Source organism: Hydra vulgaris, chromosome 07 (assembly GCF_038396675.1).
Source record: "Hydra vulgaris chromosome 07, alternate assembly HydraT2T_AEP".
In the NCBI taxonomy this organism is placed as follows: domain Eukaryota; kingdom Metazoa; phylum Cnidaria; class Hydrozoa; order Anthoathecata; family Hydridae; genus Hydra; species Hydra vulgaris.
Window position 1 is genome coordinate 3827501 of NC_088926.1, and position 15390 is coordinate 3842890.

Sequence of the window (15390 nt, forward strand, 5' to 3'; positions counted from 1 at the left end):
GTCAAACTAAAATATTGTTCACTTGAGTATTAAACAAAGTTTTAAAAAGTGTTTTATTTATGGTTTCATTTTTTTACCTTTTTTATTGTTTTTAAAAATTTTAGACTGTAACATTTGAGTTGGAAAATTTAACATCAAATGTTGGAAAACAGCCAATATATCAGGTATAACAACATATCATGTATAACTGCATGATCTTTTTATTTTTATTGATAAAAAATATTTTTAATAATAAAAAATCTTTTAAAACTAAAAACTATTATAACCATAATACTTATATAATCAAATTATTTTTAGTAATTTTGTTCTAGTAGTTTTTATAAAAACAGATGAGCTAATAAGAAAATACAACCTCAGACACTACAAATAAAAATTTTACATTTCATAGTTAGTATATAATATATAATGTTAAAAGGTGCCACTGTAACTAAACAAATAGTTTAGGATTCTTATTGTTTTTGAAATAAATTTTAAAAATCAAAGGCGTTTGATTTTTTTTTTAATATTATTCTTTTTAAGATCAATCAAGCTACATTTTTATGTCATATTTTTTTATTATTATGGTTTATAAAAAGAATCAATACAAACGAAAAAGTCAAGACAAATTTTTGTTATGGCATATTTATTGAATAAATTTGTCTGAAAAAACAAAAAGTTTCTTTAAATAATACCAACTAAAAATAAATTTAAAATAGTTACTCATCTTTTTTAAGAGTAAGTGCTATGACCCTGAAAAATGATAGAAATATTAGTCAAGTAACAGAAAATAGTTCACTAGAAAATATTATTATTAGTTTCTACTAATTCTTCTAAGAAGATTCTTAGTAGAAAATTGATTTTATCAAATTCGAAAACATTATTTTTAGGCTTGAGTATGTCTCACTGTGAATTAGTGATATTTAAATTGTTGTCAATATTAAGTCAGAAACATAATGAAACCTAGAAACTAAATGTCCATTATAAATTTTTTTTTTCGTTAAAAAAAATAACACAAAATTACTAATTGCTTGTTTTAACTTCTTTTTTATCTCATTATTAGTGCTTGCATCCTTGAATTACTAATTTTGACACCAGTTTCTATAATAGTGTATATTTTTGTGCTAAAACATTTTATCTTTTTTGCATGGTCAATGGTCTATTTACTGATTGGTAAGGCACAATTTGTTTACAAAGAACTTTTTTTTAAATGTTCTTATCTAACTTCTAAGCCATTTTGAGTTCATGACTCAAATTAAGTTGTATTAGATGAGTGGGTAAAGCAAGTGTTCTTGACAAATTAAAGGTTCTTCATAGTAACTTTTTTTCTCAAATTTTAGTGTAAAGGTTTTTATGTGTAAGCTATTTTTCCTCAGACACAATTATAATGATTTAATTCAGTTTTTCAAGCTAGAAAAACAACTAGGTAATTTAACCTCGGAACACTCGCCTTATAATTTAATAGCTTCTACTACAAGAGGTTGTAATATGAGGTTTCCTCCTCAATTAACATAAGATCTAAAATTTGGAAATATCTTATACCAAAACATTGTGGAATCTAAGACACTCAAAGACTTCAAATTAAAGTTAGGTTTGTTTTAGCACAAATTGGCTGTTAAAACCTAGATTAGCTTAAATAAATAAAAAAGAAAAGTAATCTTAGGATTCCTCTAAACACCATAGCTTCAGTAGTGTTTCTTAGCATTATTATAATCTTTCTGAAAATCTCACTTTTATAGATGATGTGTTTGTTAATAGTAATTACCTATGGAGTTATATTGTTTATAATAATATTTTTGTATAATTTTTTTTTAAAACCACTTTTGAATAAAATTTTTGCTAATAAAATCATTTTATTTACAATTAGTTGTCATTTAAGTCAACTTAAAATTTCAAATTTTTGAAAAAGCGTATTTGTATGGCATTAGGTTTACTGTGACCAAGACAGCTGCTTACAAGTAGATGGTGGTTTTGAAACCAAAGCTCTTTTACCTACTGGGATATGGATTCAAGAATTTAACCTTGCACGTGATTATTATTTTAAATGGTAGGATACTTTGTTTTTTATTTTTGAGTTTATAATATTGTATTGTGTTGACTTGTTTTTATTTATTAAAGTTACTTATAATTTTTATTATTAAGTTAACTTAAAAGAATTATTTAAACTTAAAAAAATTCCTTTCTTTACAAAAATATGCTTGTAGAATTATATTCAACAAAAAACAGGGTGACCACACTAAACCTTTAATGATAGATATGAAAAAATGATAAAAATATATCAAATAAATATTTACCAACACTTAAACTTTATGTATATATATACCAATAATCTAACTTCTAAAATTTTTATAAGTAAATTTAATAAAATTTTGAATGAGAAGTTTTACTTTGAAAAGTAAACAAATACACAGAATATATAGTATAAGTTATAGAGGACTTTAGCTATGGAATTATTTTCTAAAGAACAATTTAAATATGGCAAAATCATTAAATTCATTTCAGTTTTAAACAAAAAATTATATTTCAAATCTTATGAAAAAATTTTTTACTTATAGTTTTATAATTTTGTTTTCAAAGAAGTTTTTTAAACATTACTTATTTGCCTGTTAGTATTTTTGAATATTATATGTAATTTTTATGTATTATAGCTTGAATATAATATTTTTTGAAAGTTTGTGTTTTTAAATATTATATCTTCTTTTTTTGACTATGTGTGACTATCAATATTTATAAGTATTATATCTTCTTTTTGACTATTTGTATTTATAAATATTTTCTTTTTCTATTTGACTACTGCCGGTTATTTGTATTTTTAAATATTTCTTCTTTTTTTTTCTATTTGTGTTTTTAAATATTATATCTTTTTTACTATTTTTGAATCTATTGGTGTATTTAGTTGAATATTTTTTAGCTGAACGTTTTGCTTGATTTATTTACTATATTTTACTATTATTGTTATGATCTGAAGGGGTTTTTTGAAAAGATTATGTTGGTATTTTGTTATCAGCATGTTCTTTGCGCCTCTTTCTGTTTAATATTTATATTTTTGCAATTTAATTTAATTTTTTTGTGAAAGGAAATAGAAGCATTTTGACCATGTTTGGTCAGAAATGCTTTTATTTCCTTTCACAAAAAAGAAATGTTTTGTTTACATATACATGTGAAAGTAGAAAAACAACTAAAAAAAAAGTACTCCTCAATTTTTATTTCAAACCAAGTAATAATTTTAATACAATAATATAAGAAGATCAAACATTAAAAAAAAATTAATTATTCCTGTGGGAATCTAATAAAATTTCGAGCTTTTGCTTTAGCGGTACCCATAAGCTTGCACACAGAATAAGAATTAAACTATTTGATGCTTTTTTAAATGAAATTTTAATATCTTTAATGTTTCTGCAAAGCTTTTTTGTTTTTTTTCTTTCTTTTTAATAATAGCCCAATACTTTTCAATAACTCTCAATTCTGGGCTGTTTGGAGGCTTTGTTTTAGGCACAAATATCACATTATTCTTTTTATATCATTCCATAGCTAGTTTACAATAATGAATTGAAACTAAATCAGGCCAGAACACAGGTCTGTTATTGTTTGATTTAATGAGAAGTAAAAGGCATTTTGTAAACATTCTTTTACACATATTTGAGAAATATAAAGTGCTGATTTTTTGTCACAACTGCAAATAGCTTGCCAAATCAAAGTTTTTTTAGTGAACTTGTCATGTTTTGTGTATTTAAATTTCTTATCTGCTTTTCCTCTATATTTGGCAATATAATAAACAGCACCAGGAATTTGTTGATGATCATACTTGATATAAGTTTCATCGTCTTCAATAATACACAAATTTTTAGAAATAAAATTGTTATACAACTTTCTGCCGCAGGTTCTTGCACTTTTTTGTTGGGTTTCAGAATGGTTGGGCACTTTTTGTGCTTTGAAAGAAACAAAACCATGTTTGTTTCTAACTATTGCAACAAAACTATAAGAAAATTCATATATTTTTGCTCGTTCCCTTAGTGAAGGCTTGGGTTATTCTTAAAACTGTTAACCTGTTTTCTAACTAGTTTTATATCTTTAAAACCTTGCTTTTTTCCACCACCAGATTTGCATTTGATCGATTTTGTTTGAGAAAAACATTGAATAACACGACTAACAGTGTATGGATGTATTTGCAACGATTTTGCTATTGAATTGTAGCTACTGTTAGGATTTTGTAAATATTTGTGCATAATTTTTTCTCTTATGCCTTCTTCTTTTGTCATTTTAAAAACTAATTTCAAGTTAAATCCAAAAACTAACATATTTTTTTGAAACCACAACACCTTGTGAACAAAATACAAAATAGTTAAAAAGGTTTTAATGCAACCACTGTATTTAACTAACTTAAAAAAAATGACGTGCTTATTCTTTCGCATTCATTTCGTGTACACGCTTTATATACACACACACACACACACATTTCTGAAAATTTCTTTTATATATGTATATATATAAGAAATATATATATACATATATATATATATATATATATATATATATATATATATATATATATATATATATATATATATAAGTTTTTTTTAGTGGAAATATTCCATTGTTGAAAATTGCTGTGAGTCCAAAACCAGTTCAAATTGTAAAAGTTTCTGATGAAGGTTTTGCTGGATCTGTAGTTAGACTATACAAAGGAGATACTGTTAGGTGGACATGGAAAAACTGTGCAGAACTTCATAATATTACAGAGAGAAAGTATTTATTTATAACTTTTGTTAAATGTAATAAATAGTTTATTTTTATTATGTTTTATTAATATATTTTGTATAATATTATAAATCAATAATGTAAAACAATTATACTTTGATAATATTAATGGAGTTTTTTATTTATATATTGTGTAGATCATGGCGGTTACATAAAATTTAGTAGTAAACAAGAGCCATCTCATTCTGGAGCATTCTTTCAAACTTTTAACATACCTGGCATCTATTTTTTTGAAACCCAATCAGTAATTGAAGATAAAGCCTTTTGTATTGTTCAAGTTGTGGAAAAATCAAGGTTCGCAAAAGATTTTTATGTTTTTATTGCTTATAATCAAAGAATAAAAGTTTTTATGGATTTATTTTTGTAACTTGAACTATATTATATGTAATAACAGTATAATATTTAGTTTTTGTTGCACGGAAGTAAAACAAGCTTTTTAGTGGCCAGCATATCGTAAGTTGAGATACATTTCTCATATGCATAAATTATGCTATGTCTCTCCTCTTAATACATAAACAAAACATTTAGTTTCAAATAAAATCTTATAGAACATTTAACTAACAAACAATTTGGAATGAATATTTTAAATTTTTTTGAATTTGAAATTATTTTTTTTATTACATACCCTATGAATTTAGCTACCCATAAGCATAGTGTTTATATAAATATACTATGTAGGTAGTATATTTTTTAACAAATTTTTTTGGCACAGATTTAACGGAATTAAAAAAGATACTTGCTCCTGCACTAATAGTTGTCCTGTATTTTTAAGCTCTTTGCAAGCTTTATTATATTACATTCTATGCATTTTTATGTTTTTTTTTATTATATTTCATTTTTATATGTTTGCTTTTTTATTTATTTTTATTTATGGTTCTGTGACAAGATAAAAATATTTCAGGGAGCATTTGCTTGACATTAAAGACATTGGTTTCACACATGTCTTATATGAAGTGTTGGTAGGAGACAGAGTTTGGGTACATTGGCGTCAAAGCAAGAAGTCTTCTACAACTGCTCATTCTGTTCTTATCAAAAAGATATGTGAACTTAACCAAGTTCAAAGTGTAGACGAGGTTTTGTTTAATTTGTTTTTAATCACTTGTTATGTTAAATACTGTGAGTAAAAAGTTTTTGTTAACTATGTTTAACAATCAACAACTATAATGTTGACTTAGGATTTAAAAAATAATATTTTTGAATATTAATATAAAAAATATTTTTGTCTTTCAAACTTTATTATATTTATAAATCTAGAATAGTTTAAACTTAAAAATAATCAATTTATTGAATAAATTTAGGACACAGTTGTTGCTGAAGATTCTTACCCTGCTCGCTATGCAGGTTTGTTCTCATATCTATTCACAAATGCTGGGATCTATGAAATTCTTGATGGAGAACGACCACAACTGAAATGTGTTTTAATAGTAAAACCTGCTCCAAAACAGCATGTCATTAAAATAACAGGAGATGAATTTGTTCCTGGTAAGTTTTTCCCTTAATTTATTCATTTGATTTTTATTATGGTATTTTAAAATAATGAAACTATTAAAAAATGGGTGTAAAATTAATTTTCTGTATAATTTGAAGATAACAAAATAGTGTGTATATATATACACACACACACATGCACACACACATACACACACATAAATATATATATATAGATATACACACACATATACATGTATATAGATATAGATATCCATATATATATATATATATATATATATATATATATATATATATATATATATATATATATATATATATATATATATATATATATATATATATATATATATATATATATATATATATATATATATATATATATATATATATATATATATATATATATATATATATATATATATATATATATATATATATATATATGGATATAGATATACATATATAGTTATACATATATAGTTATACATATACAAAAAAACATATATATATGTATATATATATATGTATATATACATATATACATATACTCTTCCTGATGATCCAGCAATGGTGAAACTTCAAGTTGAAGAAAAAGTTAGATAAGTGTTTTTTACTAATTTATTATTGCTCTGTTCTTTAAGAACATTGAGCACTCTTTTTGTAAAATACACCAACATAATTTACATATATATATATATATATATATATATATATATATATATATATATATATATATATACATACATATGTATATGCATATATATTTATATATATAAATATATATACATACATACATATATATATATATATATATATATATATATATATACATACATACATACATACATACATATACATATGTATATATTTATATATATACATATATGCATGTATATATATACATATATATATATATATATATATATATATATATATATATATATATATATATATATATATATATATATATATATATATATATATATATATATATATATATTTATATATATATATATATTAACGAAAAAAAAAAAACTTTTTCTATGGTTCTTTAAGTTTCATGTCTATAGGGCAATCATCAGCCATTGAATACAAAATCAAAAACAAATAAAAAACACTAAAAATTACAAAATACTGTGTAATGGGATCTTTATGTTGCTAAGACATACTTAATGGCAACCAAAGAACTTATTTCAATTTTTTTTATCAAATTATCACCTTTATATGTTAAAATAAGGAATATGAAATATATATTAATATTAGCAATATACATTAATATATACATATATTATATGTTTAATATATATGTTTACATATATATATATATATATATATATATATATATATATATATATATATATATATATATATATATATATATATATATTTCACATCTTTATTTTTTAGCCTTAGGATCCGTAATACAGGGAGACCGCATTTGGTGGACATGGAGTGGCACCGAAGTGGAAGATGATTTTTTCTTTCTACGTCTCAGTGAAAGTAGTTCTTTAAATGATGCTACCAAACAATGTTGTTCCATTCTGGAGCATGTGTTTCGAAATATTTTTAAATCTGTTGGTGTGTTTTCCACAACTGTTGATAAATGTGGATTAGGTTAACATATTTTTTTAATTTAGATTTTAATAAAAATTTGAATTTAAATAGAAATTAATGTATTTTTATTACACTTAAATGAGACTTTAATGAGTTTTTTTTTTAATCTTGTTTGCATTTTTTTTTTTCGTCTTTAAATTATAATGAAGTTTATTGATTGATTTACTTGTTGGTATTTATTGTCATTTTTCTTTCTTTTTATTTCCTTTAGAGACATTTACTGCAAAAAATTTCAAAGGTACTGGGTCACCTCAAAGATTTTGCTGCCTTATTTCTCAACCAAGTTCACAAAATCATGAAGTCAAACTGAAAGAACTTGGTTTTATGCCGAAATCTTTATTAATAAAAAAAGGGGATTTTGTTTGGTGGAAGTGGATGGGAGTTATCTATGGAATTGAGCAGGTTTAAATTTTTTTTTTTTAAATTAGCTCCAATACCCACTTGAGTAGGGTAACCAACTACTGGTTATTTTATCAGACAAAATGAACAATTGTTGGTTGCTCCCCTCTAGCTTGTCTTAGAAATGTTCTGCACAGGGTAGGGGGGGGGGTTAGTAATGCCTGGTGCCAATTTCCACCCCTGCAAAAGTAGTAATATGGTGTTATATGATCCAGTAGTGATATGATATAATACAATCCAGTAACAATATAGTATGGTATGATCAGGTATCGATACATAAATTGGTTTACTTTATAAGTGAAAACATAGCTTTTAAAAAATCAGCAAATTTAATGTATTTAGTGGATTTATAATAGTGTTAAAGTTTTTTTTTTTAATGAGATTTTAATTTTGAATATTTTTAATTTAAAGTTATATATTTTATTTTATATTTACTTTATGTATTTTATTTATTCAATTTGGACTCATGGATTAGTAACATCTAAAACTTATAAATTTTAGATTGGTGTTAATGGTGAGGCATTAGAACCTAGTCTATTTGAATGTCCATTACAAGATAAGACAGGTGCATTTATGTTTCGTTTCCATGAAACTGGTACTTATAACTTTCGAAGGTAAGTTTATTTTCCATCATATATATATATATATATATATATATATATATATATATATATATATATATATATATATATATATATATATATGTGAATATATATGAATATATATATATATATATATATATATATATATATATATATATATATATATATATATATATATGTATATATATATGTATATATACATATATATATGATTTTAATTTTGATATTGTGTATTAAAGTGTATGTTATTTTAATAAAAAAAACTTAAAATAATATAAATTTTCTCTCAATAAAAATTTATTTAAGAAATATTTGCAAGATTGTAGTCATCATTTTGTAAAGTTATACAAAATTTTTTAATATTAAATATGTATATATTATTTTAAGTTTAGAGAATGGTTATGAACAAAAAGGGTTCTGTAAAAATGCCAAGTTAAAATAAAAAAATCTTTATCTGAACCAAAAAGACTTAGTTCTTTGAATAACTTAAAATGTGTTTGTATTGAATATAAAAAGAAGTAGTAAAAATTTACAAAAATGTTTATTTTTATAATTTTATTAAAATTTTTATTATTGTACATTAAAATTTCTCTTTATGAAAAATAGGGATTGAGTCTTAGAATCTGAGATCTCCCTTTAAATATTTCCCCTCCTACCCCTCCTCTCTTACATAAAATGTATAATCCTGTATACATCATGTAAAATGTCAGGTATTTGTAATTATTTTGAATGTAGTTACTTATTTTGATGGCTTTTTTTTATTAAAAATAGTATTTATTTAACTAAATCTTTTTATAGTTTATTTTATTAGATGTGTTTATTTACTATGTTTTGATGTTTTATTGAGTGTTAAGTTCTTTTATTTTTAAAGTATTGATTTTTCACATCATTTAATGACTGTTGTTGTTGAACTCAAAGAGGAAGTAATAAAAGTACAAGTTTCTCCGAAATCAGTACGTCCTGACCCTGCTGTTGCTCGTGCTGGAGATATTATTTGTTGGATGTGGCCAAAAGGTGTTTCAAGTTCAATAACTTATTTTAAACCTGGAGACAAAGAAGCTGATGAGGTTCTTTTTACAGAAAGGTAATACAGGTTTGCTTTGCTTTTTTTTGCTCAGAATGTTTTTCATTATTTACTATAAATGGATTTTTATTAGTTACTATAATGATATAAATATTTGTGAAAATTCATTTTTTTTTCCATTATATTAAAGTCCTTTGCTTATTCAAAAAGTAATTTAAAACAAAAAGTAAATTTTTTATTTTTTTTCCAGGCCTAAAAAATAAATTTCCACCTCTAACAGTTTTTACTTTAACTACCTTTTTAATTAGTCCGTCACATTAGTTCATTAATTGTTTTTGTTCACGCTTCTACCTGATTATCATTTCTGTTTTTTCCAGATGATTCATTTCATCCACTATCATATTTTGTTCCAAATGTTTTAATTCCATATAGCATAGCCTGTATATAACATGGTGCGTAACATGTATACATTGTTCTCCAAATTGACCGCCAGGTTGAAACTCTGCAAAAAAATCAGGAGTGGGGACTCCTGATTTTTTTGCATTTAATCAATCATATGCATTAGTAAACACAATTTAAGTTGTCAGAAAAATCTGAACTAAGTGCTAAGTATATTTTAAAATTAACACTTATGATTTTTTTGCTTTTTTTCATCCTAAGTTTTATTAAAGTCAGCCATTATGGTAGTCAAAATAGGCTATTTTAAAATTAAAACTTTAAAATTATTTTCAAGTTAAAACTTAAAACTTTTAAAGTTAAAACTTTAAAATTATTTTCAAGTTAAAACTTAAAACTTTTAAAGTTAAAACTTTAAAATTATTTTCAAGTTAAAACTTAAAACTTTTAAAGTTAAAACTTTAAAATTATTTTCAACTTAAAACTTATACTTTAACTTTTATTCAATTCAGCCTAGTTTTATTAAAGTCAGTTACTTTTATTGAAGTCAGTTACTTACTATATACATAGTTAAAAGTTTTTAATAATGTCTTATGGATAATTAAGTATTGGATATAAGAACTGCAATAAAATAAATAATTTTTTTTTTAATCATTAGACGATGTCATAGTCAACATTTTTCTCAACCAGGAGTTTACCATTATACTTGTGTGTCACTTACCAAGAAAGACCAGTTATCAGAGTTTTCACCTAGAATATGGAGCACAGTGTTGGTGGATTCAGCAGAAACTGATTGTATTGTTAAAAATATTGATCCTTCATTTTTTCGCCAAGACACTATTCATACTATTAAGGTAAAACTTACATAATAAAATATTTTTTCTAACGCTTATTTTCAAAGTATAGAGCAGGAAATGATTTTTATTGGTTTTTGCCAAAACTTTGGTTTAAAGTGTAGCCAATTGCTAAAAGAAATTTTTTCTTTTTTTTTTCTTTTTTTTTCTTTTCCTTTACACCATATAAAGTTTGGTTATTTATTCAATATTGGTGATAAATAACAAAATTTGACTGGTTTGAATTTTTTTATAGTAGCATACTCTTTTTTTCAAGGGTAACTTTAAAATAAAGTAAGTAACTCTGTTTAGTATAATAGTAAAACAGTTTTTTACTTTATTATTATAGTTATCATTATTTTCGATCATTATATTTAAAACATGACAGATGGTTTTTAATCGTTGCAAAAAAAAATATATTAAAAAAATATTGTTGACTAATTTGATGGTTATTATAATACTTTTGTTTAAACATTTTTTTCTGTATTGATTTCACTTTTTATATTTTTATTCAACTATAATGTTTGGATGTTTTGGATCCAGAAATATTTTGATTGATCCAAAACAATTAAAATTAAGATTAAATTTTTTTTAAAATTGAAAGTTAAAAAGATTTAGGAAGATTATTGATTTGTATCAAGTCAACTGGTGTCAATTACTTCACCAAGTCAACTGCCCCACCGAGGCAGAAGGAAGCAAGTCACTGAAACATGATTTTGTAAAAGACTTAGAACTAATTTATTTTTAAAACTCTTCTGGGTTCAATGCAATTATATGCAATAGTAATACTCTATAGGGTTTAAAATGTTGTAAAACTTGTATATACCATAATGTGGGACTTGTTTCCTAATTTCAACAGATAATTAATTTTATTGTAGGCTGAAAATGGACTTGCTTCCTTTTGGTGTGGTAGGGCAGGGTAGTGATTAGTAGTACTTATCTTTTTGTCTAATTTGTCTTAACCAAGAGAGTTGGTTTTAAAAGGAAATGATTAGCCCCTATCGTAGTAGGAGGCAAATTATAAAAAATAAAAATCTGTAATTGAAATGTTAATTTTTTGTATAAAATATTGGTAGCAACAATAATTGAAACTACTCTGCATTAAGCCTTAGTTTGTGTCAGGTTGTGTTTTATTGAGCATTCAAACTTATTATGAAAAATATTATTTAAAAGTTGTTTGAAGTAAACTGGGTTTAAAATGGTGAAAGTTACAAAACATTTTACTTATGCAGGGGAAGGATATTTTGTTTACATATAATAAAGAAAAAGAAGACACATGGAAATGGAATGTTAAACAAAGAGATACTGATGAATTAGTTGAGGCTGAAGTATGTTTATTCCTCATACTGGTCGAGTAATATCATTTGTTCAGAGTGGTGTTTTTGTTGTTGAAGTAACATCTCAAAATGGAAAATATGAATGTTATGTTTATGTTGCTGACTCAGGTGTCTTTTTAATATGTTCATTAATTTTGAAGTTTCTTTTTTGTATTTATAAATTGAGCTAAGTTTCAAACTATATTACAATATTAATAATTATTTTCTGATATTAAATACAATGTATATTTAAAATATTTTATTATTTAAAGTTTTAATTTATAATAACTCTTAGTAAGGAGTTTAAACATTTAAAGATTTTGTTCCTTTTTTTAATTTGTCAGATGAAAAAGTTCAAGCACCAGAAATAGTATCAGATTATAATGGAGGCAGTGTGAAAGAAGGGCATAAAGTTTTTCTTTCGATAGACCTTCAAGGTGCTGATGTTTATTATACAACAGATGGAACCATGCCTGTAATTGGTGATCCACAAACAAAACGTTATGATGAACATAATGGTGTTGCTTTAGAAAATTCTGGGCTGAAATTTGTTAGAGCTGTTGCTTTAATTAAAGGAACCTTACCAAGCAAGGTGTTAACATCAAGGTGAGATGTTTTAAGATCAGTGGCAAAAGTTATTTTACATATGTTTCAATGTTTCCATTAATCTTTTTAATAAGTAGATGTTCGTTTCATATTTAAAGACTTGCTTTAGAACATCATCATCACCACCACCACCACCACCACCACCACCGCTACCATCATCATCATCATTATCGTCATCATCATCATAATCATCATAATCATCTTCTTGTTATAAATGTTATTTTATTTAAAGACGTTTCTGGGTAAAACCTCTGGACTGGACGACTACAGATTCAGCAAACACAAGTGATGAAAAAAATCAGCCAAACACCCACAAGAACAAAAAAACTCAACAAAAAAGTGTGACTAAATCAGTAAAAAAGGAAAAAAAAGATTCTGAAGTCGAGTACTGTACCTTAAAATATCAAGAACATGGCGGTGTTGTTGAAAAGAATAGCAAAGTTGTTTCAATCAATTCAATTCAGTTTAAACCAAATGAAGTCTCAATATTTGAAGGTGAAGCTATTACTTTCCAACTTATGTCTGATGCTAAACATTTAATTAATCAAAGTATTTACCAAGTACAGCAAAGTGGTGTTGCAGTTTGTAATGGTTTTACAAGTGGAGCTGTTTTACAACACACACAAACTTGGACTCAGGAATTTAATTGTAGCAATGAGTATTTTTTTGCATTCGCTGAACATCCATCATTAAAAGTTGTTGTGAGACCAAAGCCCATTATCGATGTTGAAGTAACTGATGAAGGATTTAAGAAGCCTCTTTTAAAACTCTATAAAGGAGACACAATCCGTTGGGTTTGGAATGACTGTTGCATTTATCACTCTGTAACTGAAGTAAAGTATTGTTTAAAGCACGGTGGGATATCAGTTTAAAAAATGCTGAGCACTCATCTCCTAGTGGAACTTATTTTCAAACATTTACAAAACCTGGTATTTTTTATTTTATTACTGAGGTTGCTAAACCTGGAAACAAGATTGTTAATCCTGGTGTTGAAGGCTATTGTTCAAAAGCTACTTTTGTTGTGCAAGTGTTGGAAAAAAGAAAAGAACATTTGTTGGAACTCAGAAACAATAACTTTTCATTGTGTCTGTTAGAAATTAATGCTGGGGAAAGAGTATGGGTGCAATGGAAAAATAAATTACACCCTGATGACCTTTCCAACGAAAATAGACCTCTTCATTGTGTGTTTATTAAACGAGTTTGCCAACTTTTAGAGTTCCCAGATGTTTTACTCTTAGATAGTAATTTAAAATCACATGCTTGCATTCTAGCTTTCGATTTTAAAGATATTGGAGTTTTTGAGATTTGTGATAAGGAAACCTCTGCAAAGTGTGTTGTTTTAGTCAAGCCCATAACACCACAACATGTAGTTAGAGTTTCACCACAACAGTTCCTTCCAGGTAAAAATTTTTCAGAAAAGTTATTAGGTTTTTAATTCAATGGTTTTAAAACCTTAAAAATGCTTATGCAAGTTGTACTGCATACTAAACAGCATTTTTTGTTAAAAAGTTATTTTTTTGTTTATTAGTTAAATTTTTATTGTTTTTAACTGTTTAATTGAGTATCAAAATTTTTTTTTAAAAGCTATAGTGTCATCAGATAATTTTTTGAATTAATATTATTGTATATGGGTCATTCCATGCCAAATGGACCAAAATTTTAGGATTTCAACATGGACCCCTCAGATTTTGATGAAACTTAGTGGTTTTGTTAATATCCATCAGAAAAGCAATTCCTGCTAATTTCAGCATAAAATTTTTTGTGGTTCATGAGATATGGTGTTCATTCAAAATTTCTGATTTTTCCAAAAATAAAAACTTCAGTAGTAAAAACATGATTTGTTCATATTTTGAAGCTCTATATTTTAGAAACGAAATTTCAGAAAACCTTCTAGTTTTTTTATTGTATACAACTCTAGACTTACTTTAATAAAACTTTGACATTGAATTCTTGAATATCACATTTTTTCCATGTCTACCTAAAAAACCGAAAAAATTGTTTGCAAGTATAAAAAGTTGATTTTTGATGAGTCAATATACAAAACCTGCAGTTTAAGAAGTGAAAAGAAATATTTTTTTAGTTTCTATATATGGTAGGCTTCTAAATTTTTAGAAATTTACTAATAAGATACAATTCAGTAAAAAATTATAGACCTCTAAAAATGGCTGCGGCTAAAACTTAGGAAAATGTGCCTCCATTTCAAACCACCGGTAACCTAGGATCAATACTGGTTTTAAAAGGATTTTTTTTTTCTTCTAATTTAACAGACTTTATTACAGTGATTTCAGAAAAAAAATAGTGGGTAATCATGGTGACAAAATAAGAACAATGAAAATTACCCAAAATACATTAAAAACAATAAAAATAAAGTTATTGTTGCACTTTAGTTTGTATTAGATATTGTAATACAAAGT

At 24.9% G+C, this 15390-nt stretch overlaps 2 protein-coding genes across 2 annotated transcripts in view; both read left to right on the forward strand.

Annotated features, from left to right (window-relative positions):
• The window catches only part of LOC136082506 (uncharacterized), a 14291-nt gene extending 2314 nt beyond the window's left edge, over positions 1-11977 (forward strand). Inside the window, exons 3-14 of the mRNA XM_065801914.1 lie at positions 105-164; positions 1905-2023; positions 4558-4722; positions 4849-5028; positions 5636-5807; positions 6033-6216; positions 7594-7800; positions 8012-8202; positions 8701-8813; positions 9673-9885; positions 10880-11075; positions 11933-11977. Of these exons, the coding sequence (XP_065657986.1) occupies positions 105-164; positions 1905-2023; positions 4558-4722; positions 4849-5028; positions 5636-5807; positions 6033-6216; positions 7594-7800; positions 8012-8202; positions 8701-8813; positions 9673-9885; positions 10880-11075; positions 11933-11977 (1845 nt within the window). The remainder of the gene's footprint in view (positions 1-104; positions 165-1904; positions 2024-4557; positions 4723-4848; positions 5029-5635; positions 5808-6032; positions 6217-7593; positions 7801-8011; positions 8203-8700; positions 8814-9672; positions 9886-10879; positions 11076-11932) is intronic.
• On the forward strand, positions 10977-13987 carry LOC136082239 (uncharacterized). Its single transcript, XM_065800827.1, has 4 exons — positions 10977-11075; positions 12287-12499; positions 12715-12976; positions 13209-13987. The coding sequence occupies exons 2-4, from the start codon at positions 12385-12387 to the stop codon at positions 13846-13848; spliced, it is 1017 nt and encodes a 338-aa protein (XP_065656899.1). The 5' UTR covers positions 10977-11075; positions 12287-12384; the 3' UTR covers positions 13849-13987.
• The last annotated feature ends 1403 nt before the right edge of the window (positions 13988-15390 follow it).